This window comes from Thermobia domestica, unplaced genomic scaffold (genome assembly GCF_964235325.1).
Source record: "Thermobia domestica unplaced genomic scaffold, izTheDome1.hap1.1 HAP1_SCAFFOLD_472, whole genome shotgun sequence".
In the NCBI taxonomy this organism is placed as follows: domain Eukaryota; kingdom Metazoa; phylum Arthropoda; class Insecta; order Zygentoma; family Lepismatidae; genus Thermobia; species Thermobia domestica.
The window spans coordinates 67,853-92,762 of NW_027656182.1; the positions used below are offsets into that span (position 1 = coordinate 67,853).

Below are 24,910 nucleotides of genomic sequence, written 5' to 3' on the forward strand. Positions count from 1 at the left end.
TTCTGAAAATTATCGAAAAACAGCCTCAATATTAACTTGCTACATACTAACTTTCGTGTAGTATGCTATAGTCGTGGTGTGGCTATACCTAGGTATATAGGATCTCTTTTAATTCATATTTTCTCATTTCCTTTTTTCATATAAATGCTACGATGACAGACCACTACCGATCGAAAGCCTCGACATAAAAGTTTCAGTGACCCTATGTGTCAAACTTAAAATAACCGACATGTACTAGAGTTTTCCTGTATTCTAATCACTGCATACAGAGTGTCTGAGATCACTCATCCACATTTATTGGAATATAAGATAATTTTTACTAAACACCTAATCGAAGATGGTCTATCGAATGACCAAAAATGGACTATTTAGCCCGAAAGTCAGAGTATTCATAGGAAATATTTAATTCAAAATCGAATTGTAACATAAGAAAAGAAAGAAAGAAAAAAACGTTGTGTTTTGAACACTACTTTCTCCATAATGTTTATTTTGCCTTGAAATGAGGCTAAAGCTACAAACACAAAATTAAGATTTATAAATAGTACAACAAATTACACACTTCAGGCATATTTCCGCGAACAAAGAACGAAAAAGAAAATTTCTGAAGTAAACTTTTCTTGTTTATAATACGATTTTAACTCAAATTACCATATATCACGTCTGATCAATACTACACGATTTACTGAGTTAATAAATCATCCTTTATTTAGTTGTCAGTAATTAATATTTTGTCAAAATTTACTTTCCTTTATTTTCGAAGGATGGGTGACTGGTGTGATTTTCTTTATACAGGGTATTAATGAACTATACCGATAAACTGTAAGAGGTGATTCCTCACATCAAAATAAGAGAAAAAGTTCATGTGGATCTATGGCGGATAGTGCATAGTTTCAGAGCTAGGGCTGTCCAAAATCGCGAAAAAGCTAAATTTCAATAGGTCCTATTTCGAATTCCAGAAACTGTGGACGGTGGCTCCTATCAGCGTAAAGGAAGCCACTCGTACACAATCCAAAATTCCATATTTCATCAATTGTCAATAGGTGTAGAGGGTATTCTTTACAGGGTGATATTCTCAGATATGCTGTCAATAGAGTTTTCAAATATACCCTGATTTCAAGAAGGATCCAAAATAGGCAGGAAGTAAGCCTGGACAACAATGGACATCCAATGCTTCGGTGGGAAGGCGGAAGTGTTAGGAACTGGCAGCTCCATGCAGGGGCCGCTCTAGGATATTTTGTACCATAGGTGAAAAACATGTCTGCGTCCCCATAATCTCCTTCTTTCTTAAACCCAAACCAAAGTGAAGCCTAACAATATCCCCTGTACCCCTGACATTTTCACCACATCATCACACTGTTACCATTTGTTTAAGCATTAAATAAAATAAAATTTACTTTCTAATGCCTCTCTCTATGGTATTAATAAGTAATCTATAAGCCAATTATTTTTTTAAACATTTTTGTTGCTGTGGAATTTGGAATGAAATTTTACTAATACACAGGGCAACAAGAAATTAATTTTATTGTAATGTAAACCGTGTCGATGTCCATTGTAAATATAAAACAAAAGATGGTTAAGACGAAACAAAGATGAAGTTTCTTAGTTCATTCTTAGTTATTTTGAATTTGTGTAATTATTCTGTCAAAAGCTGAGTAGCTTAAAAAATGTCCACGTCAATTGTTTATACATTTGGTGCTCTGTGAAAGAAGGATCTTTGAATAATCGACAGTCTAGGGCGGGAAAGGTGGATATTTGGTGCTACACGGGTAGGAATGTGAAGGGATAATTCTTGAAGTAGGGCTTCAGACCTTAAGTTTCCATTGACTACCTTAATGTAGATACTTTAGGTCAGTGACATTTCTGCGAGCATCCAGAGTATGGATATTCAGATAATGCAGAAGATCTTCTTTAGTCATAGAATGAACAATAGGAACACAGAAACATACTGTGATTAGATAGATGTTCCCCTGCTCCATATAGCTGAGCAGTAATCGATCTTGGGTGATCCCACTTTTCATTAACTTCCTCTTCCTAAATGTGTAAGGCGCTGGCACACGTACGTTTTAGCTAACGTTGATAAACCGCACGTAAAAAAAGAAAGAAAAGAAAATTGCTTGCCATTCCGCCCCTAAATGTTTCCGCCCTATGCAGCTGCCTAGGTTGTCTATATGGACGAGCCGGTCCTTGCTCCATGTTTTTTTGTGGTCGGAATAACGTGTGATGATATGTATTTCGTCACGGTATATTTCGCGTTTTCTTCACTTATAAGCGTGAAAGAAAAATCGCAGTATGCGTTTTCCCGAGTACGAGAGACCGTACTGCTGACGATCCTTAACACTTCCGACATTGCGCCAAAAGATTCCGTGTTCACTGCTATCAAGGTTTATCGTTTGCCTACTTTGGACCAATCATAAAGTCAGTGCATACCACAAAATTCGGTTGATAACATGTCTGGGGATTTCACCCTACAGGAAATACTCTGTACATCCATTGAAAATTAATGAAATATATGCATTTTTGGATTGCATATGCATGACTTCCTTTACGCTGAGAAGGACCACCATCCAGTCTCTCGAATTCAAAAAAGGATTTTTTTTTTTTTTTTTTTTTTTTTTCGATTTTGGGCAGTCCTAGCTCTGAAACTATGCACTTTCCGCCAAAGGTTCTTATGAACTTTTTATCTTATTTTGATGTGAGGAATCACCTCTTACAGTTTGTCCGTATAGTTTATTAACACCCTCTATATTAATTTTAAGACTAAAGAAGGCATTCTAAAAAAAGAATGAAGATAACGTTCCTTTTGTTACGACTAGTTTTATATATATCAGAAGTTGGGACCTTCATATAAGAAAATGACTTTCAGTCTGAAAAACTACTTCCGATTTGTTTTGGAAGTTGAAATACCATTAATGAATGTGGTATTCTGATCTACTTCTCTTTAATTAAATATCACTTCCTTTTAATTTGGAATAGACTGGGAATAGTCTGAAACAACAAGTTCATTTGCACACGTTCGTTTACTATAAACAATCCTAAATAACATTCGCTCAAACTATATCCTCTTATTATTCTATAAGAAATGAGTACATATAGGGCTGAATTATTTTTTATTACTTTCTCTGTGAAATTAAATTAAATATTTAAGTTTAACGTTCCACGGTTATGCCCTTTAGGCTAAGGGAGACGATGATTAAGGCAAGTGAATGATGATGGAACAATTGGTAGAATGAGAATGTGGTGGGAGTACTGAGAAAACTCATGGACATGATGCTGTCCACCACAGAGTTTGTACGAGGCGCATTTCAAAAGAAAGGGCCGATATTTTATTATAACCGACTGGCAATAGTGATCGGATCACGCTTGCACAGTAACATCACTTGGTCCATTGGCTATCAAACAACCACAGTTTCGCCAGTCATCTGTTTGTTTTCGTGTGTGCTGGAGCGTGTTAAAATGACTGCGCGCATACGCAATCCCGCCAGGTGCGAGGTCCGCTCTGTGATTAGATTTCTTCATGCCAAAGGACAAAGTGCTGCTGAAATTCATAGAGAATTGTGTGCAGTGTACAGCGACAGTGTAATGAGTGAAGGAAAGGTACGGCAATGGTATCGTGCATTCAAAGAATGCCGTACAAATATCCACGACGAAGAGAAGAGTGAAAGACTAAGCATTCAGACTGACGACTTGGTGCAGCGAGTGAATGAAAAAGTTACAGAAAATCGTCGCTTCACCATTACCGCTCTACACATCGAATTTCCAGAGGTTTCACCAACAACATTGCACCTAAAAAAGTGGCTTTCATCTCAACGATTTGAAGAACCTGATAAATTGAAAACGGCAGTGTTGAAGTGGCTGAACTCCCAGGGGCGAACTTCTATGCAGAGGGTATAAAAAACTTGTGCCACGGTACAGAAAGTGCTAGGAAAATAATGGTGACTATGTTGAAAAATAAAATGGATATGTACTTGTTTTTACACAATAAAACAATGTTGCTAAACTTACTTACCTGTTTCCAATTAAATATCGGCTCTTTCTTTTGAAATGCGCCTCATACTTTAATCGTACGTGCTAAATCCAATGCATAAATGTTAAATCTGTAAATTTCGCCATATGGTGGTTTTACTATTTTTTAACGATACCAGGATTTTTTTTCAATACTCAATTAAAATTCAAACAGCAACTAAACCTTAAATAAACTACATGGTTTATGTGAGATATCAAACCATTACTACTTTTTAATGTGTAAAATTATCGAAAATACTACTCTTGTTAAAAGAAAAAATAGAGCAACAACGAAGAGCACTAACACGCTATTGGACAGCAGAAAATTATATATAAATATTTTTGCATTAGGTAAGTTGTGAAATAAACTACGGAATGTGGATCCCTTACAAGATGTAAAACAGAAGTTTTCTATGAACATGAATTTAAAGATAAACAGCTACAATAGTGGGAATATACAGTGTGTGTTAAAAGTCCGCAGCTTTAGGCCAACTCCATTGTGAGTAAAGATGCAAAAAATGGAAAGAGATTAAAGTAGTTGGAAAAGGTGGTTTTCAATCTAAAATAATGAAACTTTTCCAATCGCACCAGCCGTTTGGGTTCCATACTAGTAAGGCGAACTGTGTGCAATAAAAAAAACAACGCTGCCAGTTCAGCAGGCTGTTCTCATGGATCCAGTCCATAACAATACTGCAGTGTTGGAAAACGGACTCTGAACTGTTCAAGGTCCCGTCACATAACAATGTGCTCGTTCAACGTGTCAATTTTGCGTGCTTTTAAGCTCCGTTCGAACACCTTTGTGAACTGGAAATGTTACTTCTTCACTTAATATATGGCGCCTTACCAATGCGAAGCTGAAACAGTTGATACGATTAGAAAAGTTCCATTTTAGATTGCAAACCACAAATTTCTTACACATTTTCTCTTTTCCCGTTTCCTCGTCTCGTTATGCATAACGGAGTTGGTCTACATCCCTGGACTTTTGACACACCCGATATTGACATTAAGAAAAAAAGATTAATTGCTGATAAATATGAACTGTAAATGTAATTCTCGTTATAAGGCAAATTATATCAGACAGTTCTTGCCTTTGACGTTTAACAATAGTTAGAAAGTAACAATCGATCTATTTCATAACATATCATATATGATATAGGTAATAATCAAAATAAATTAAGGAGTTAATTAGAATCTTTATGACACCACAGTTTAGAGTGACTTACACGTTTATCATTTACAATATTATTATTTTGTTTTCATTTTCGTTCATAATACACTTAAAATGAATATACTAACCTGTGAATATAACCCTTTTTATGAATATAATCCAAGCCCTGAAGAACATCCCTGAGAATGAAAGCAATAGCAAGCTCCGGTAGGCCCTCGGTAAAATGATATTTGACTAGATCCTTGCATGAGCCATATGCCATTAAAGGTGTGACTACACAAACTTCGGGCCCAAATACAAATGTTACATGATATAGTATTATGTTGGGATGTTGCAACTGTCGAACAAGTAAGATTTCATGCTACAAAGATAAAAGTATAATATTTTCAGAGTTGTGATAACGCTTGATTAAACTATTTCAATTCAGCTAAGTGTTAACAAAGTACGAACTTAGGACTATGTTCAAAATTCACAGCGTTCTAGAAACTTAAATATGCATTATGTGAACTTATTATTTATTATATCTAAATACTTCAACCTACTGATTTTAAAGCATATCAACTGGGGAACACCAAGCTCTGCGATCGAATCGAAATTAAACCAAACGATCTATCAGCAAGAGCTGTGCGTACCAGGATATAATAGATTTTTTTTTCCATAAACGTCTCAACAGACAATTTCTATTATTTCTTTTTCAGTTACACGGACGTTCTCAAAATTAAAGGAATCCTAACAGCGAAGAGAACCAAAAAATTTTACACATTTCTGGTAATTTTCTGACAAATTCCATCCTTACCTCTATGAGACTAGCCTCTTCTTTAGCTCGATCCATATTAAATTTCTTAACAACTACCATTGATCCTGATGGAATATGATGACAAAGATGGATTGTTCCCACATCATCACAACATTTTCCAAGAATTCTCGAAGTCTGGTAATGTGACGCTACAGGTTCATAGGTCAACATACCGATACTCGAATCCTTTGGCATCAGAGGGATTGCTTCAGACGTTGAAACAACAGCTTCCGTCTAAATAATAATATTAATAATAATAATAAAATAAACTGCACTTTTTAAGAACGAATAAGATTCTTACGTACTTTCACTTTAACAGCTTAAACTGGTAAGAGTCACATAAAAGATGGTGTTAAATAAACGACTCAATGATTTTTTTCATGTTTTCGAAGTAAGACTATCAAAACTTTCAGCTTTCACTATGACTTAGTGTTATGAAAAACAGATAATCGTGCCATGCCAAGAAACTTAATGAATTTACATAACACCATCAACTGCCGTCATTTTTTTTTTTTTTTTTTTTCATCACTATCTTGACACAAATAATTCCTTTCTTATATGAAATAGTGAATACACTCATTCCCATCAAAGTTTTTACTCACCTGGTTAATGAATTAATTCTATGTAAATCAGAAGAAAGGATTTTCTTCAAACCTCCCTTATCCTGGTGATGGACGCTATCGAATGAATACTATCTGATTATTCGATAGTTTTGTATTAACGAATGATGTTTTCCTTTATTGTGGTAAACACGCCACCCTTGCTCCGGTACGTGTTTTGAACAGTTTGACTATCTGCTTTCACTTCATTCCAGACTATCGATAGTTATATTACACAATTACAGGGGATCTGGTAGTACAGTGTACTTTTGCTGCATGTTCAACAAGATACCAACAGTGTTGTTACACCTTCTTCAGGACTCATAAAATGAGCTATGCGAATGCCTGTTTTTGAGCAGCATCGAGTAAATTCTAATCTGTCGGAAGGTCAGGTTCCATGCGTGATATCAGTAGTTATACCCTCTCAGGAGCCTTAAAGGAGGCTTCATATCACTACTAGTTTTACCTTATCGAATGGGTAAAAGTATAATTACTACTTTTCTGGAGTATCGAATACATTTCAGCCAATGGTAGATGGTCAAAACTATCGAACGAATTTCATCCAACCACACGCATTGGAGCCATGAAGGGAAAAGTGACTGTCAAAACTACCGAATGAATTTCATTCAATAGGAGGCAATGAAGTACTGAAGGGAAAAGTAACTGCAAATGTATGTTCATGTAGCAAGCTATCGTGTCACCAGAAGCGAGAAGGGAGGATGTAGTTCTACTTTAAGTTCCAATTCGAGGTGTGTTTCACCCTAGAAAGAGATGTTCCGGTTTAGGGAGAGTTCATTTACTCTACGGCGGGAAATTATGTCAGCTGACCTCAGCGGTTTGTAGCTAAATTTAGTAATTTCTAGCGCGCTACAGTTATGTTAAAATATAGTATATGCTAAGAGGTACGGAATCTGGTTGTTTTTACTTATTGTAACTATTTGGAAAATTTTATCTTCCTTTCTTCCGGCAATATCAAGATTCTCCTGTTGGGAATTGTTGATATATTCTACCGATAGTTATTGGCTCAGCGGCCTTGCTGGCTTGTTATTGAAGGATCAGGGATTTGATGAAAAGTATCTATCAATTATACTTATAGCGGTGTTCGTCTCCATCCCACCGAAGTGCTTAACGCACAATCCCCACACACACTCCAAAAGGTACTAGAGCAGACTGGAATTGGTTTGTGACAAAATCAAGATAACTTACTTTGAAGATTAAATTTGTTCAATTTAGTGTTCTTAATAGCATAACTATAATTTCAGAGGAGTCTGCTCGCGAGGGGAGTCACATCGATAAAAATTAAGGTTTTCTTCGCTTCAAACTAAAAGAAGAACCCTTTCTGAATGTACTAATTGTTGTAACCTTTATTCCTTTAGTTTCAAGCGATAAAATCCTAATTTTTGCCAGTGTGAGTTCTCTCACAAGCTCCCTATAATACTGTAATAATTGTTAACTCTGGTTGAGGGCTCTACTAAAACACTATCGAACAGAGAACAATGTTATTACAATGTTTGAAGACTATCGGATTTGAGCTCTAGTTATAAAGTAAAGAGACGCTTCACAGAGAAAACAATCGCCACGTTATCTTTGTCTTCTCAGCGTGTACTTCTTTTTTTTTAATCTTTTTGGTCTTATTTTCATTAATTTACATTTTATTATACATTTTTGGTTAACTGGAGGCAATTTAATGAAACATTTAACTTTCTTAAGCGTATTTGGTTTATTACCATTACAAAACAAATGCTAGAATCAAGAGATGGACTACTGAATAAGCGCATTGTCAGCAGGATAGCGTGTAAGAACGTTACCACTGAATAAATATAGAAACTATTGGATTGTCGAATAGAACTATCGATAGTTCAACACCACTATTGAATATTTATTTGATAGGAAAAAGTATCTGGTAGTGCCCATTACTACCTTGTCCTCAGAACTGCCGATTTATGACTACCTGAATAGCTACTAGTAATATATTTCATATTTGAAAGAATCAACAGACTGAGACAAAAACTAAATCTTTGCCTGCCTTTATCTTCATTTTACCTGACTACTACTCAACTGCCTAGTCTTCCAGGCCCTAAATCACGAACTCTTCCATGTATTGAAAAACGGTAAACAAAGTTGAGAGGTAACCTTATAAGTTGTTTTCCGCGAGAGAGGGATCTATTGAGTGATTACATGAAATTCAATGAACAGCAGCTAAAAGCATTTCGAAGCTCCTTCGGCTTAATATGGCAATGATTACTTCTCTGAATGTTCACTGATTTTTAAACAGCTTGCGTTTACTAAGCTCGTACCAAAGATTATGGGGTCATTTGTATGCTTTTCCACCTGAGAAAAACATATTAGCTTAAGAGGAGCTGTTACAAGCATTATTGAACAAGTTCACTCGATTTTTTATTTTTATTTTTTTAAAACACAACGTAAATAGTATTAGGTTTTGAATGCCGTGACTCAGAGAATCCAAGTCGTTTAGTTCTTCGATTAATGATGAGGTCATGTAATTACTGTAATTATGATGAACATAGTAGGAGTATACCTACAGGAATATATTTCTCTCATCATGTTTGTCCATGCATGAACTTACATGATGACTTGTGTAAGGTAGTTGACTCCATAAATACTGTCCCAAGTTTTGAGAGTGGCTGTACCTCCGCTCGTACAAGCGAGTGACATGAAGACCGGTAATGGTAAAGCGTGAATCATTGCTGGATGAGCTAAAGAAGTGTAAAGGTGCCAGTTATAAATGTTCACGATGGAATGGGGCGAGTATGAAAATCGTGTGGCCTCATAGCGTTGCACTAGTCAGACAAATCACAAAGGGAGATTTTCCAAACCCTCCAGAACTTGCAAATTAGTAAAAAATTAGTTTACCGCACTATCCAGCGCTTTGTTGAGACTAGAACTGTGAAAGATCGCCCACGGCAAGGAAGGCCACGCATAGTACGAACACCGGAACTTGTGAAAGCAGCGGAGGCGCGTGTCCGATGAAATGCGTGCTGAAGAGACTTTCAATGTCCAGAATGACAGTATATATGCCACATCCTCTCAAGAAGCAGGTGAAAAGGCTCCAAGGATCCAGAGAGGTCTGCATCCTGCCTTAGTCATGGTGTGGTGGGATGTAAGCTTCGAAGGCACAGCAGAGCTCCATTTCTGTGAAAAGGCGGTTAAACGTCATCCAAAGTATATCAGGAGAGACTAGTCAAGAATCTGCCAATACCCTCTTCCACGAACACAACTGGAACTTCTAACAGAACTCGCAAGGCACGGACAACCAAGCAGTGGCTGGAAGCAGATGTTCTGAACTTTATTTCCACTTCAGATTGGCCTTGTGCAAGTCCCGGACCTAAACCCTTTGGACTTTAAATTGTGGTCCAAGCTTCAGGAGATAACTTGCAAATGCAGATTTTCCAGTTGATGTTGCGTATTCAATTGATGAGTGGCCACAAAGGCTTACGAACTGTGTGCACGCTAATGGTGGCCATTTTGAGTAATTACTTGTGATTTTGGTTCATAATGCATCCATGTAACTTATTAGGATATTTTAACAATTTTGTCTCAAAACTTTGGGACAGTATTTATGGTAAGACTAGATACAAAGCAGTTTTTACAGATAAAGAATTCTTCAGTTAATCATAAATCAGTTTTGAAACATCCGAAATTTCCTTTCACCAATCTTTCCAAGACACTCTGAATAGTAATAACTAAGAGTACAATCACGGACAAAAGTTAATGGTTAATGATCTGAAGGTTTGAAAACATTAGTACATTAGTTACATTAGTTTATTCATGAAATTAGTATTAATGTAACCACAAGTTGCACGAATCAAGAAATAAATGTTTTCAGAATCTGCCGCCTTCCCTCGACCCTTAAAGCAGATCTCGATCGATATCTGAAAAGTCTATCTAGATTTTAAGTATAACGCTGTGAAGACTATCGTTAAAACATATTTTTAAAAAAATTGCACTATATTATTAAAATAGTAGATGGATTTTATGAAAGTGACGGAGAGCTACTGTCCTAGACCCGAGAACTGAAACATATCAAAGATGATATGTGAATAATGCACGAGTCAATAATTCTACCTGCATTACGCTATACTTTTAATTTGATTGAATGTTATGTGCCTCAATAAAAATATATGTACAGTTGCATTAAAAAAGTTATTACCCCAACTATCTATCATTCTTTTCGCTTTGTAGACTATCATAAAGCTGTGAAGAACATGGGATGGAAAGAAATGTTAAAAAAATATAACAACAATGGTTAATTATGTGAAGAAAGCTGAGAAAATAACATAAATTGAAAGGAAGAAAGTGGAACAGGATACTAGTTCGGTACGTAATATTTGAAACATTAATAGAAAATGAAAGCACACACAAAAGTGGAGAAAGTAGGGAAATGGAAAACATATTTTGTGGGAAGCTAAAGGAAGAGCAGCGAAAAATTCAAATTTTTGTGTATTGTAATACACAAAATACAAGCACACTGAGTAAAAGCTACAAAATATGACTCCGGACAAGGAGGTAAAATTAGCAACATAGAACAAAAAAATCAAATGCTAGATATTGTAAAGAAAGGTTTTCAAACTGTTGTGATGGACCTGCCAATTCACACGCATATATTAGAAAGAACAAATAAAATAAATTTCGTACTTTTACAATATTTTTAAACGTGACTTCTTTCGTTGTTCCTGTGGTGTGTGTGTGTGTGTGTGTGTTAACACGACGGAAGACAAAGATTAAAGCACTTCTCTCTTTTCTTTCTTTTTATGTTCTTTAAAGGAGGAAGAGCATTGCACGTGATTATCTTTATTCATAACAATAAACGAAGCTTGTTACTTCACAAGTCAAGAGAAACCTCAAGTTTTAATTTTATGAATATTAATAGTAACTTCATAGCTTAATGCATCAAACTTGATGCCACACAAATCAAAATAAAAAGTTATGCAACTAAAAAATACAAGTAATTACTTGGAACATAATATATCCATTTATTTACAAATACACCGAAACAGATAGTGAGTTTTTCACAATGTTAAAAATATCTAGTGATCTTCTTATAAAATTCCATTATGTATATGCACAAACACAAAAGATGTAAGTGATGATAGTAAAAGTGGGAAGTTGGAAAGAACAGTGCAATAGATATATTTTAACCTTCGTCATTTAGTAAGATCCATCTTCTCATCCACAATCAATCTCTTTTAAGTAAGAATAGAGAACATGCAGATTGCTTAAAAAACAAATATATTCATGGATTTTCTGTTTTACAGCCACTTTCTGCTAATAATATATTACTTACCTAATTTTATTATACAGGTAACTTACGAATCATTAGAGATGCAATGAACCTGTACGTGACTTAATAAAATTCTAACAAATATATTCTGTATGTTTACCCGTTTCACGAAATAATCGAACACTTTTTTTGTATTTTAAAGATGAAAGAATTAAACTTCTGTAACTAGCGAAAAATTCTATAATTAAAACTGACGTTATATGTACCTTTTAAAACGCAACTCATCTACCTTGTGAATCACACTCTCTTGCCCGATACACACACAGTTACTTTCAAGCTATTATTTATTAAAATATATCCTATCAACAGGGTGGAAAAAATCCTTGCTAAAAAATTTAGAAGTGGGTGGTTATTTTTTAAATGATTGTACAACACGCAGGTTAAACGTCTTTCACATATGCTCTAATGGAAATAATGAAAACTCTGCCTCACGAAAATTCAAAGCAAGAACTCGAAGAACTTGCGTGATACTCACTCGCCTCCTCTTGGTATAAAATAGTATGCAAATTGAAAGATGCATTTAATGAATGCACATTTCGATTCGGGTTATTTTCGTTATTCTGTAATATACAGGTAGAAGGCAATCTAAAATAATTTACTGTTTTTTGTTCCTAGAACTTTATCATTACACAAAAGAAATACATAACATCTTACATTCCCTATCGTCAACCTAACAATGATGTGAAGGTATTAACAGTGACTTTTTTTCTTATGTTCGAGTTCTCTATATTGTAATATCTATCACAAAATTAAGAACCATTTTGTAATAAGGTAACACGTAAGTCTGCCATTAATATACGTACTGTCGAGATTCTAAATAAAGCTTTATAAAATTTCAGCGCTATTGTAGTATAGTAAGGCAAGTAGAGAATTACTCATATTATGTTTTAATTAAATTCCGAGCTACATGAAAAAAAAATCTATCAGTTTAACGTCCCACAAGTATTCCCTTTAGACTAATGGAGAAGGATGAAAGCAAGTGAATGATGATGAATTGGTGGAATGAGAACGTGGAAGAAAAAGGGAGTACCCGAGAAAACCCATGGACAAGATGCTGTCGACCACAAACTTACTTGCCAGGGATTGAACCATGGACCCCACGCCCCAGAAGTAAGCGCTCTACCACTGAACCACCGAGCCCTCTACCGATCTACATGGAAAAGCATATAACCAAACAGTGTGAAAACATAGGACCTGAAGAGTCACTGATTAAGCAATATTAATATTTACCTTTCAAATATTAAAAATAAATAAATAAATAATCCATAACACTCGTAATACGGAATACAAAATTTCCATTAATTTACACGAGAAATATTTATTTTTATTTGAATTCTTCACTGCACGGTAATATGTCACTGACAAAAGCCAGATCAAAATTAAAAAATTGAAATATACATTATAATAATAACTTCCTTAAAAGTTACAGGATTTCAATCCAGCATGTATCCCTGAAAACATTATCATCTAAATTTTATCTTTGTAAACTTTTCCTTAATTGCTTTTTTTTTTTTTTTTTTTTTTTACAAGTACTTAGATATTTTATTATTACTTGCATTAGATCATAGCAGATATACAAGCTTACTAGTGGCCGATAAACAGTTGAATCCTGAATAGAGCGGTTGTCAGTGTCAGAGCGAGGGTGGTGAGTGCAGGGGCAGGGGCATTCCAGAAATGCCACAGACATGGTTACAGTCACAACAACAAGCTCTTAGCCACTTCAACTTAATCTGAAAATACAAACACCAATTGAACTTAATTATCTACAACATTTAGGGATGTCCCGAACGTTAGTTTCATCGCAGCCAATTATGTTATTTTACAATATATATTGCAAGATATTACAACAAATTTATTCTTTTTTATATTATAAAATTTACTTTCTTCTGTTTAATTCCGTATTATTACATTCCTCAAACGTTAATTACTTCTTGAGAACACTGGAATGGATGATTTTTAAAGTACAGGGCTAGCATAAATGATGCATTCATTTTGAAAAATATTACACGTACACACCTGAAAGATATATGAAAGGAACCACAAACTCACCAAGTTTATACATCCTCTACAAATGTTCAATATGTGCCCCTTTGGTGACACGACACATGTTCAGACAATACTCGAGCTCATTCCATACATTTTGTAGCATAGTCCCGTCAATTGTCTGCACTACAGCACTGATACGTTCTTTGAGCTCGAGTAGGATTACGGTAGTGGGGGGTACGTAAACAAGGTCCTTAACGTACCCCCACAAGAAGAAGTCGTAGGGCGTTAAATCAGGAGATCTGGGAGGCCAGTGGAACAAAGCTAGGTCATTCTCACCAATACTCCCAATCCGGCGATGCGAAAGTCCATCGTTTAGGCAGTTACGAACTGGAATGTGCCAATAAGGGGGTGTCAAATCTCGTTGGCGTGTTGGCCTTGTTTGTGTACCTCTACTTCCGCAATCCTTCAGTGCTGCAGTGCAGACAATTGATAGGACTATGCTACAAAATGTATGGAATCAGCTACCTTCTGGACGTGTGTCGTGTCACCAAAGAGGCACATATTAGACATTTGTAAGAGAGTGTATAAATTTGGTAAGTTTGTAGTTTTGGAGTGTGTACGTGTGTGGTTTTGGTGTGTGTGCGTACGTATAATACTTTTGAAAATATAGCCTTTCCAAAATGAATGAATCATTTATGCTAATCCTGTATTTTGTATTCTATCTATGCACTTTTACTTAAATTATACATATGTTACTTGTTTTCATATGGCTCTCATTTCCCCGCCATAATACAACAACGTGTGAAATATATTTTTAAAAAAATCAAGTCTGCTCTTTATACATGAAAATAAGTTAGTATTAACGTTAACACCTGAAGCGTGAAAGTACTGTTAACAGCCTTGGAAAGGATAGTTTTTCACTTTTGAGCTAATCATGTACATATTAATTATAATTTGTCAAACTAGAGCAAGAGTTTAATATGACAATATTTCTGTAATTGGAATATTTAAGGTTACGAATTATTAATGGATATCTTTCTTGCAATTAACGAAATAACTCCTTTGCATTTATACGAAGGAAAGAGAGAGAGCCAAATTTCCATCCAACGGTAAAAAAATTATTCTAAAATGCATGACATTTTATATACGCATAAAATTTTCAACGAAAATGTAATGTAAGTTTAACTACAAACACTTAAAATATATTCAACATAAATTTACATTTTTTATATGATTTTCATTACGAACTTCACTTTTTTGCTTTTCCTCACAAAGAAATAGGGGCTATTTTAACTACTATACACGAGCAAGCTTTATCTCTTCTCAACAAAGGGGCAAGATTTATATTTTGTTATAATATAATGGAAATATTTATACTGATTTTAAGTTTCCTATTGGATCAGCTAACATAATCTAACTGCAAAATTAATATTGAAGATGGTACAATTTTTAGCAAAATTGTTATCAATTGAAATATTACGGAACTTTTTAAATGAAATATAGACAACAATAAGAAGGTTGGAATGTAATTTTTATAACATCCGGAGCATCCCTACAAATAACACTAGAAAGCAACAGATCAAGAATATCAGTCAGAACTTAAAAATAAGAACGAAATTGTTAACTATGTAACTGAAAGAAGAAAACAGAGAAAATTATTACATCCAGCAGCAAGCATATGAACTACAACAGTGTCTGTGGTTGAGATTTATCTACAATCTACAACTTTCTACACTTCCCACCACCAAACGCAATCAAGTAATCTAACTGACAGCATACTACGATAAATCATCAAAAATGACAACCAAGAGATATGGAACTTCGTTTATTTTTTTAAAATTATTATTCAGTACGTCGTTGCTCTTATCAGTACTTGGTCGTTCACTACAAACCACTGTTCTTCCTCCATTAACAAAATCAAATAATAAGCTTGTTTTATATTTAACTAGAAGTACTAATACTACTTAAAATATAGCTAAATGAATTAACGGTGAAATTCTTCGGCATTTCCTTCTAAGTATTTATATCCTTTGTCTATTTTCTTAAACTACATAGTAGTCTTATCACTAAAGCTAACCAACATCGTTACCTTAGAATCAAGTGCGGTGCAAATTAGATAAAACACCAGCGTACTAAATTATTTGTCCACAATGAGAGAATAAAATGTAGAAGTTTGAGCGGATTTAAGTGAACTGATTAAGTGAAAATAGTAGAGAATGTCAGAAAAACGTATATATATCTCAAAAGATATATCCGTATTGTTCATCCTATTACTGAAACCCTTCCACCAAACACCGGTTTAACATACATTTTATATCACTTCATGTATATAATATTCCATTCCTTAATGCTCTTAGCACTTGGAAGATTCCTACATACATGACCAAAAACTCAATCCCTAATTCAACTAAATCATCGTTTTCAGTTTTGAAAATACAGATTATCTTCACGTCAAAGGCACATCAGAAGTACTTGCAAGTTCTCCTCATAGCCTAATCTATCCTTGGAGGCCAATCAACGAATTCTCGGTTCACCATCACTCCCATTTTTCATATGATTCCGATTCATTTATGATATTTTCCTAATGCCAGAAATTACTCCTAACAGTTCTATAAGAAGTCGCCCATGAAAATTCACAAACCTACCGAAAGTATATAATACATCTATTTCAAGATGTCCCACCCTAATCTCACAAACATTTCTTGTCCTCTGGCCTGGTTATTCGAAAGATCTCTCTTTCCTCTACTACGTTACCCGTCAACAACTATCTCAAGATCATCTCTACATGAATCTTGCTTATCTCATACTCACTGATTCATATGAAATTCATATACAAAAATCTTTATACAATCCTTACGAGAAACGGAACCTTGTAAACTTCCACCAAATAACACAAACCTGGATGTAAAACAATTGGCATCTATCTGACTTTCCAACATACCATCGCAAACGTAACACACATATACCACCACTTCCGATAGTTGCGATTCTTATCTTATTTACATTCTTTAAGCACTCCTCACTGTCCAGCATTGTATCATATCGAACTTCTTAACTCACCTTACGATCAACATCAGCAACTAATGATACTCCTGTAACCGAATTCAACAGCTACACAGCTCTAACAACAATACATTCGATTATATCTATCGCGTAAGTAGTCTCAATGTCCTTTCCCAGACTCTTCCATGTTCATCAGGAACACAGCAGGGAAGACACCTATTACATTATTGTTCTATATTCGAATAGTGCCCCTGGTCCCAATAGTCTACAGCAGTTTCTAACTCTACGCTTTGTGGTCTCAGAAATCTGCTGCTTTTATTCTCTGTAAACCTAACAAGCAATACAGGAGTTCAGTAAGTAATCTGACGTTGGTGAAGCAGTGGTTGAAGATAAAAACTTCAATGCCACAGGTTTCGTTACTACTGATACATTTCCCAACTGCCCCATCCGCTTCCGTTTTTAACTATTACTGATTCTCTGGGTGCCTACTCGAAGCGCTTTGATATAATATATCGGCTAATTGAAAGCTGTTGGTCCAAAACAGAGGTGGCCTTCAGAGAAATCCATGCGGCCTCCTGAGCCTGTGAAAAATACTAACCTCGTAAGAATTATGAAATATTCGAAAAATATAATTCTGAAAAAGTGAGGATAAGTTTTCTTACTTTATCTTAATATGTTATAGTGTTACACATTTTCATGTAAATTATTAATGTAACAATGAGAAAATACCGCACAACGATATAAATAACTGTAAAATAACTACAAAAATTAGGTCTATCTAAAACTATCATATGCGGCCTTCGCAAATGGACATTCTCAATGTGGTCTTTTATATATATATATATATATATATATATATATATATATATTTCATATTCTACTTCTTTTTATTACTCCAATTTTAAACTGCTTTAATTATTTTGTATCATTTTTTTAAAATTTAAATTTTTGTCTGTGATTATTATTTCAATTAATATTGTTTTTTTTTATTATTACTTAATATAATTCACTTTCTATCTTCTACTTACTTCAATTTTTAACCTATATATATACTTTTTTTTTCACAAATTATCCCTCTCCGCACTGCAAGCTTACAAGCAAATTCGTCACGTCAGTCTTCATCATCTTCCCTATACTTTCTCCACTTCTTCAATCCGATAACATAATCATGTGACAGCCAGTAGTCTCAAGTTTCATTTTTTCTAACTTGAAGAAGTGTTATGCGACATCTTATAGCGCATTTGTTTTAATAGTGTTCTATTCATTTTCTGTCAAAGTCGTACTTCACATACATACAATGACTAAACGACTAGTAGGACAAGATTAGCGCTTTATATGCTCCGAAGTCAGAGGTTCAAAAGCTCAGTCACTGACACGGGAGGATCCCACAAGTTGTAGCTAAAATCTGATTGCCACATAGCACATCTGATAGAGTATCATGAGAAATGAACTGAGCAAAATTTAAGGTGCTATGGACCAGAAGGATAGGAGCCACGGGGATTCAAAATTTGAATACCAGCAGAATTATATCACGGAATTATGTACGTTTAAAGTAAATATCTTGGAAACCGTTAGAGCAAACAAAACAAAAGTTGCACAATATAATGATAACAAAATGCCCTATCGAAAACCATAAACAATGTAGCCATAGGTGAAGCAGTATTGCCAACTCAGCATAAAAATATTTTATTATAAATAACACCATATATGTGTCCACAGATTTAAAAAGCACTATTATCACTAAACATAACAGTGAAGTGTAATGGTAGAGTGTTGAACACTATTGGAGTTACATGTGCTGAAAATGCACAATGGAGAAGTCTGATATGTGGGAACAAAGGGAAATAAAGGAATGCATTAGAAAAAAGTGAGGATTTTGCAATATACTTCTGTAGCCCCGATGAATAAGTAGACAACTCGCGAAAACAAAACGATACATGCGAGGAAAGAAACACGTGTTTCCTAATTCTGTAGACTGGTTCTCCAAGTTATCTTATCAATATTTTCTTGGTTTGTGTCTTTTGTGTTAAGTGACATATTCTTTTACTTCTTCTCCTACATACCATATAATTATGTTTGTACACTATAATATTACCATATTCACATTGGAAATATAATTATTTTATTACTACCTCATTTCATTTTTAGTCGGACCGGATAGCGGTGTGGTCTAGAGGGCTAGACAACCGACATATTAGGCATTGCGCATTCCAATCCCGCCTCGGACATGTTTTTGTTGTACTTTTCACCTTACATTTCATTGTTATCTTTCTCTTTCATAGTGATTCAGATCCCACTTTGCACTCCTATATACCTTCGAAGCTAACACAGGATGCAAAAATGGCATCACTCAATTTTGTTTCCAAATGCAACAATATTTTGTGACACTGCTGACATTTTGCTATGTTATACTATCTGTGTTATGCATTTGAACTAAATTCATAGTATAAGACCCAGATCCTTTATTACCATTTGTTGTCACATATCACACATCTCCATTGTACATTTTCAGCACATGTAGCTCCAATAGTGTTCAACACTCTATCACTACACTTCACTGTTATGTTTAGTGATAATTGTGCATTTTAAATCTGTGGACACTTATATATGGTGCTCTTTATAATAAAATATTTTTATGCTGAGTTGGCAATAATGCTTCACCTATGGCAACATTATTTATGGTTTTCGCTAGGGCATTTTGTTATCATTATATTGTGCAACTTTTGTTTTGATTGCTATAACGGTTTTCAAGATATTTGCTTTAAACGTACATAATTCCATGATATAATTCTTTGGATATTCAAATTTTGAATCCCTGTAGTAGTTCCTATCCTTCTGGTCCATAGCACCTTAAATTTTGCTTATTTCCATTTCTCATGATGCTCTATCAGATGTGCTATGTGGCAATCAGATTTTAGCGACAACTTGTGGGACCCTCCCGAGTGAGTACTGAAAACTCACACAGCTTCTGTTTAATGTTTTTAGCCTTCCAGTGTATACGTTTATTAATTCTTTTAAATCCGTGATCATATACCGAGGCAAAGGGAAACGGCGATAATGAGATGGGTCAGGGTCTCACTCAAACTAAATAATTAAATTCACGGTTTTCGTGGTCCAAAATTTCTATTTCGCGGTTAGGAAGTTTATAAAAATAATGTATACTGACAGCATAACAACAACAAAATATCCGGTTATTTCTATTAATTTGGTAATTTTCTTTATTTTCAAGGTTTAATAACGAAATCCAGAGCTTATTCACGGCTAAGTGGGCACCCCGTGGATAATAACGGTGAAATGAACAAAGTAGGAGGAAAAGAAAGAACCCCGAAAATAATGCACACAAACGGTGATTGTCCTCCACAATGCCAACTTGGCGCAGACTGGGATTGAACCAGAGACCCCATGAAATAGAGGTGAGGGCTCTACCACTGAGCCACTGCGGTCCCTACTTCTGTAAATTATCATGTCATACTGATCTTTATATACTCATGCTAGGACTTTTGTTCTAAACAAAATTCATCTTGCTTTTAAGTAAAGAAAATAAAATAATATACTGATTCATGAAGAAATAATTGGTGGAATAATGCTCAAATGAGAATTAAGAAAGAAAGAGAAAGAGAAATCTATCGACCTATGCTATTTATCCCTCTCGACTTACGACCCAGAAACAAGCGTAGTAACAATGTCTTTAGGTTTGTGTAATATTCACTAAGAAAAATAAGGAAGGTGAATGCATTGTAGTATAAACACAAGAGCTGTCCCTGTCCCGAATTACTTTAAAATTCGGAAAATTTTTAATGTTAAAATCCTGAAAATTGGAAGAGCATTGGCCAGCTTCAGCAATTACTAGAAAACTGAGTTGCTAATAAAAGCTGTTTACTTCATAGAAGTTTATACAGACTATGTTATAGAACTGTTAGGAATTGAAAAGTTTCAAAAATAACAGGATAGAGGGTCAAAGAAGAATGCGTCAACTGAGTGACTGATTCTCAATTTGAACTTTGATTATGAACTACATAGCAAGCCCCTATCTCACAAAGGGAACGAAAATTACACACTCGCAGCTTTCAAAACAGTACTGATAAATCCCGACCACTACACTATATATTAATCATGTATAACAATTTTACCAAATGCACCAAATGCAAATTTTACCAAATACTTTACTGAAAATACTAAGTTTTTAAATTAACTATCTGGTTCATGTAAGCTTTGTCTTTAGTAATTCAACATAGTAAAACACAACCTCTGAGCAAAGCACAAAAATTTTAATTAAAATATTGATGTGTAACAATTTCGCTAACTGAACTACTGCGCCTGATAAAGCCAAATGTTAATTAGTTGGCGAAACTTTTATACGTCAATATTTTAGTTAAGAACTTCGTGCATGGCTCAGAAATTGTTTCCTTATTTTAAATTAAGATAGTTTTGTTATTCAACAAATTAACAATGCTTCTATGATCTACATACTTATATGAGAAATAAGCTTTCATTAATTTTTCATTGCGTTTTTTTTTCTTTCTTTCTTTCTTACATCTTGTTCTACGCATTGCATCTTCAATGTTGAAACATACAACATGATTAAGTATATATACAACAAATATTTAATGTAAAATCAATCCCACTTTTAGTTTTTCAAAATTACTATAAAGCAGTGATGGCCAATAGCCAAGTTATAATACAATGTGGGCCAAAACAGATTAAAAATATTATTTTTGCAATATTTATTTCTTTACTTGCAATGTCTCATATTTAGTGTTTTCATGAAACACTTGTATGTATCAACTGACCAGTAATCAAACAATTATAATAGCAACGAGAAAACCAATACGTAAAGTAGGGATATGAATATTATAAGCACAAAGATATGTCATTCAGAAAGACGAAAGGGACTGTCCAAATATCCGGAATAGCGCTGCTAGATCCTATAGAATGCATGATGAAGTTTACTTTGTGTCACGAAATACTTATGCATTAATTGAACAGTTTCATCGCCGACTCTTTGTCGATTACTTGTATGAAGGATTCTGAATTTGTGTGGAACCTTCATGAAGAAAGTAAACAATCTCACTCGGTTTTAAGTACATCGTCAACATTTGCTTATTCTCCTGCCGGGATCACAAACAGGCAACATCACTTCCAATTTGAAGAAAGAACTTATAGAAAATGCTCCCCTTCATTAAAACGGAAACTCTCAAAAACGCCGGTACATATCCACTTATTTTTATTAAGTTTATACACAAAATTTAATATTTCTTTGACACGAATGTCAGATACTCAATTTTTCGCATAAATTTTGACCCCTGCTCTCTTCTTAAGATATTTATTTTAATCAAAGTAATACGATTTAAAAAAAAAAAAAAAGTTCGAAGTACGTGAAAACTAAATCCAAAAATTAATTTCGAACGGATCAGCAGTTTTCCTGTGATGCGCCCGCAACCAAGATCCTTTTAATTTTTATATAACAGATAAAAGTGTGATCATACGTCATATGGTAACTAGTTGGAAATGAATGTTCTACAATAGCACAAATCTCGAGACCAAAACTATTTCACTGGGTATTATTTTGTGAAACAGGCTACTAAAAATTACATAACACTTGACACGACAGATACACAGTATAAACACAGCTACGACCTTTAAAGGAAACTGCCTTGTCAATTTTACAGTTAAATATTACCATCTGTTTACATCGGCTATCTAAATAAACATGATCTTTAATAAAAACAAAATTTCTTTCTCAATACTAAAATTGTACATTTTCCTAACGTAATTTAAAACAAATTAGTTGCTCTCAAAAGTTCTATTAATTAAACTTTACAATTATTCTTAGAATGGGTATTCACATCACCAATTCTACTTACCCTGACCCCCATTGATCATCTACGTCAATTTTCACAGCATGGCGTTGTTCTACGTCAAAATTAGTAACTCAAGCACAATTAACAATCCTAGTAAAAAGAACTGAATCTTAGAACTTCCATGCCAAAAATTTACCTGGAAAAAAGAAAAAATTACATGTGTGTATATGCAAAAGCACAGAAATGGAGAGTGCAATATACACCCATATGTTTTGAAGCATTTAATCTCAATTAACAATAACTTATTTACAAAGACTTTTCATCTAAAACACTTTGCATTTTCTTTAATTTCTTTCGCAACATATACTACCACTAGCTTAATAATAAATTAGTGATATTTAGTTCGCAATTTGTGAAATACTATTCATAGTGGCAACTGTTCATTCTGTAACTTAAATCTATTCCAAAAGCATACTCTAGTTCGTAGAAGGCTGCACGGAGAGAAAGGAAGGTTGCAGAAGCAGAGCAAAAGAAAACTTACTTAACAAGGTAACTATATATTTTGAATATAAATAATTTGCGCTGCATTATAAATTTGCACCAATAGTCTGCACATACTCAGTTTCATGTAAGCATAAAAAAGATGAGAGAAGATTAATTCTCATACCTGAACCACAGAAACAACAAATATTACTCAATTGAGTTACCAAATAATTTCGAACCCTGCTTAAATATATAACGTTGCTTTAAAATATGTATTTGATTTATTATCGCTAAGGGCAGTTGTTAAACAACTGAGTGCTCTGTAAGTGCCGAATGCTTAGCGCATATGAAGCTGTCGATCTATACTGTTTCTGGTGTTGGCTTTGCATTATAATGCAATTACGAAGCCTCATGATGCAGGCTTCGTTAACTGAAGTGATATAAAATGACAGTCACTGATGAGAGTCAATGCGACGACTCCACAGTATCCAATTAAAAGCCATCTGGCGGAGTATTGATTTTGTGAGCTGTAATAACAACGAGTTAAGTCAGTTCATCAATCGACTGTCAACCATAGAGTCATTCCCTTAACATGTTTATTTCTGGTGTTGAACAATATGAACTAATTTTGGTCTCCGGGTTTAACCACGCTACTACGTCATTTTAAACCATTCCTCGGAAATAATATTCCACGCTAATTCGAGTTTTGATATCGGCCCAACTTGGATGTCTACCGTGACTTGGTTACATTTTGAAAGCAATCAGCAGAGGTGGTACAGAAGTCCCCTCGCATACCGTTTTCTCTCGAAAGGATAAATACAACAGAGACCAAACTGCACCTGCTTAAAGAACCTGTGCTTTTGGGATTTTTTCGGCTTACATCTTGAAATTCTTTCCATATTGAATCAATGTTACATTTTGTAAATGCCAAGAGAATAATAAGAAGTGCTACACAACCAGTGAATTTCTCCCGTAGATGCAACACTGTAGCTTCTTGATAGCTGTAACAATTCAAAAGTTATTTACACTTAACGTTGATATCATATCTGTACGACAGCCCTGATAACACAAGAGAGGATTAAGTTAATCTTAATGGTTGAGGAACGTAGTAAGAGATATCCCGGAAGAACTTAACTTCACATTGTACTGTCTCATCTTTAAACTAAGACTTCTGAAGGAGTTAATATGGCGGAGAGCCAAGAAGCAGCAGTCTGAAACAGTTGCGGGCACGAACACATGTCCACGATAATAGTGGCATTCTTTCCCCAAAGTCTAATAAGAAGTAAACAGCGTTTATCAGCAGTTTGATGTCATTCAGGTGTCCACTGTGCGGATTCTGAAAACAACAAGTGGCATTCGTGTAAAATAAAACTCTGTTGGAAACTAGTAGGGCATGACCAAGTTAGATGGACAGAATTTTGTCCCTGGATCTTATGCTAACATCAACATGATCCTTCGTTTGCACAGAGTATTTTGTAGTCCGACGAGTCGTTTATATAGCGAGGTTGGTAAACCACAATCAGAATCACAAGTACTGCAGTGAGTGCAGTAACCCATCCATTAAAGGTTAGACGCATTCAAAGAAGTCCTGGTTTCGTGTAATTTAAAATACATGGTCATTGGACTCACATTCATTGACACCATTTTCACACCTCCAAGATACCTCGAACTGCTTCAGCATACCCGACCCAACGTTATCTTCTCGTCACTTCCAGCGAAGTAGGGCATCACCACACTACTGAATTCGTCTATGGCGGGATGTGCAACTCT

At 34.8% G+C, this 24,910-nt stretch overlaps 1 protein-coding gene across 5 annotated transcripts in view; it reads right to left on the reverse strand.

Moving 5' to 3' along the window:
- Window positions 1-24,910, reverse strand: part of LOC145676913 (STE20-related kinase adapter protein alpha-like) — a 55,565-nt gene that overhangs the window by 20,066 nt on the left and 10,589 nt on the right. For 3 of the 5 annotated variants that reach the window (XM_081747684.1, XM_081747683.1, XM_081747685.1), the window contains exons 2-4: window positions 22,721-22,853; window positions 5,967-6,200; window positions 5,299-5,531 (exon numbers count right to left, since the gene is read on the reverse strand). In XM_081747684.1, the coding sequence (XP_081603810.1) occupies window positions 5,299-5,531; window positions 5,967-6,200; window positions 22,721-22,732 (479 nt within the window). In that variant the 5' untranslated portion in view covers window positions 22,733-22,853. Of the gene's footprint in view, window positions 1-5,298; window positions 5,532-5,966; window positions 6,201-13,423; window positions 13,598-22,720; window positions 22,854-24,910 lie in introns of those variants that run through there. The other 2 variants (XM_081747682.1, XM_081747686.1) reach the window with 2 other exon arrangements.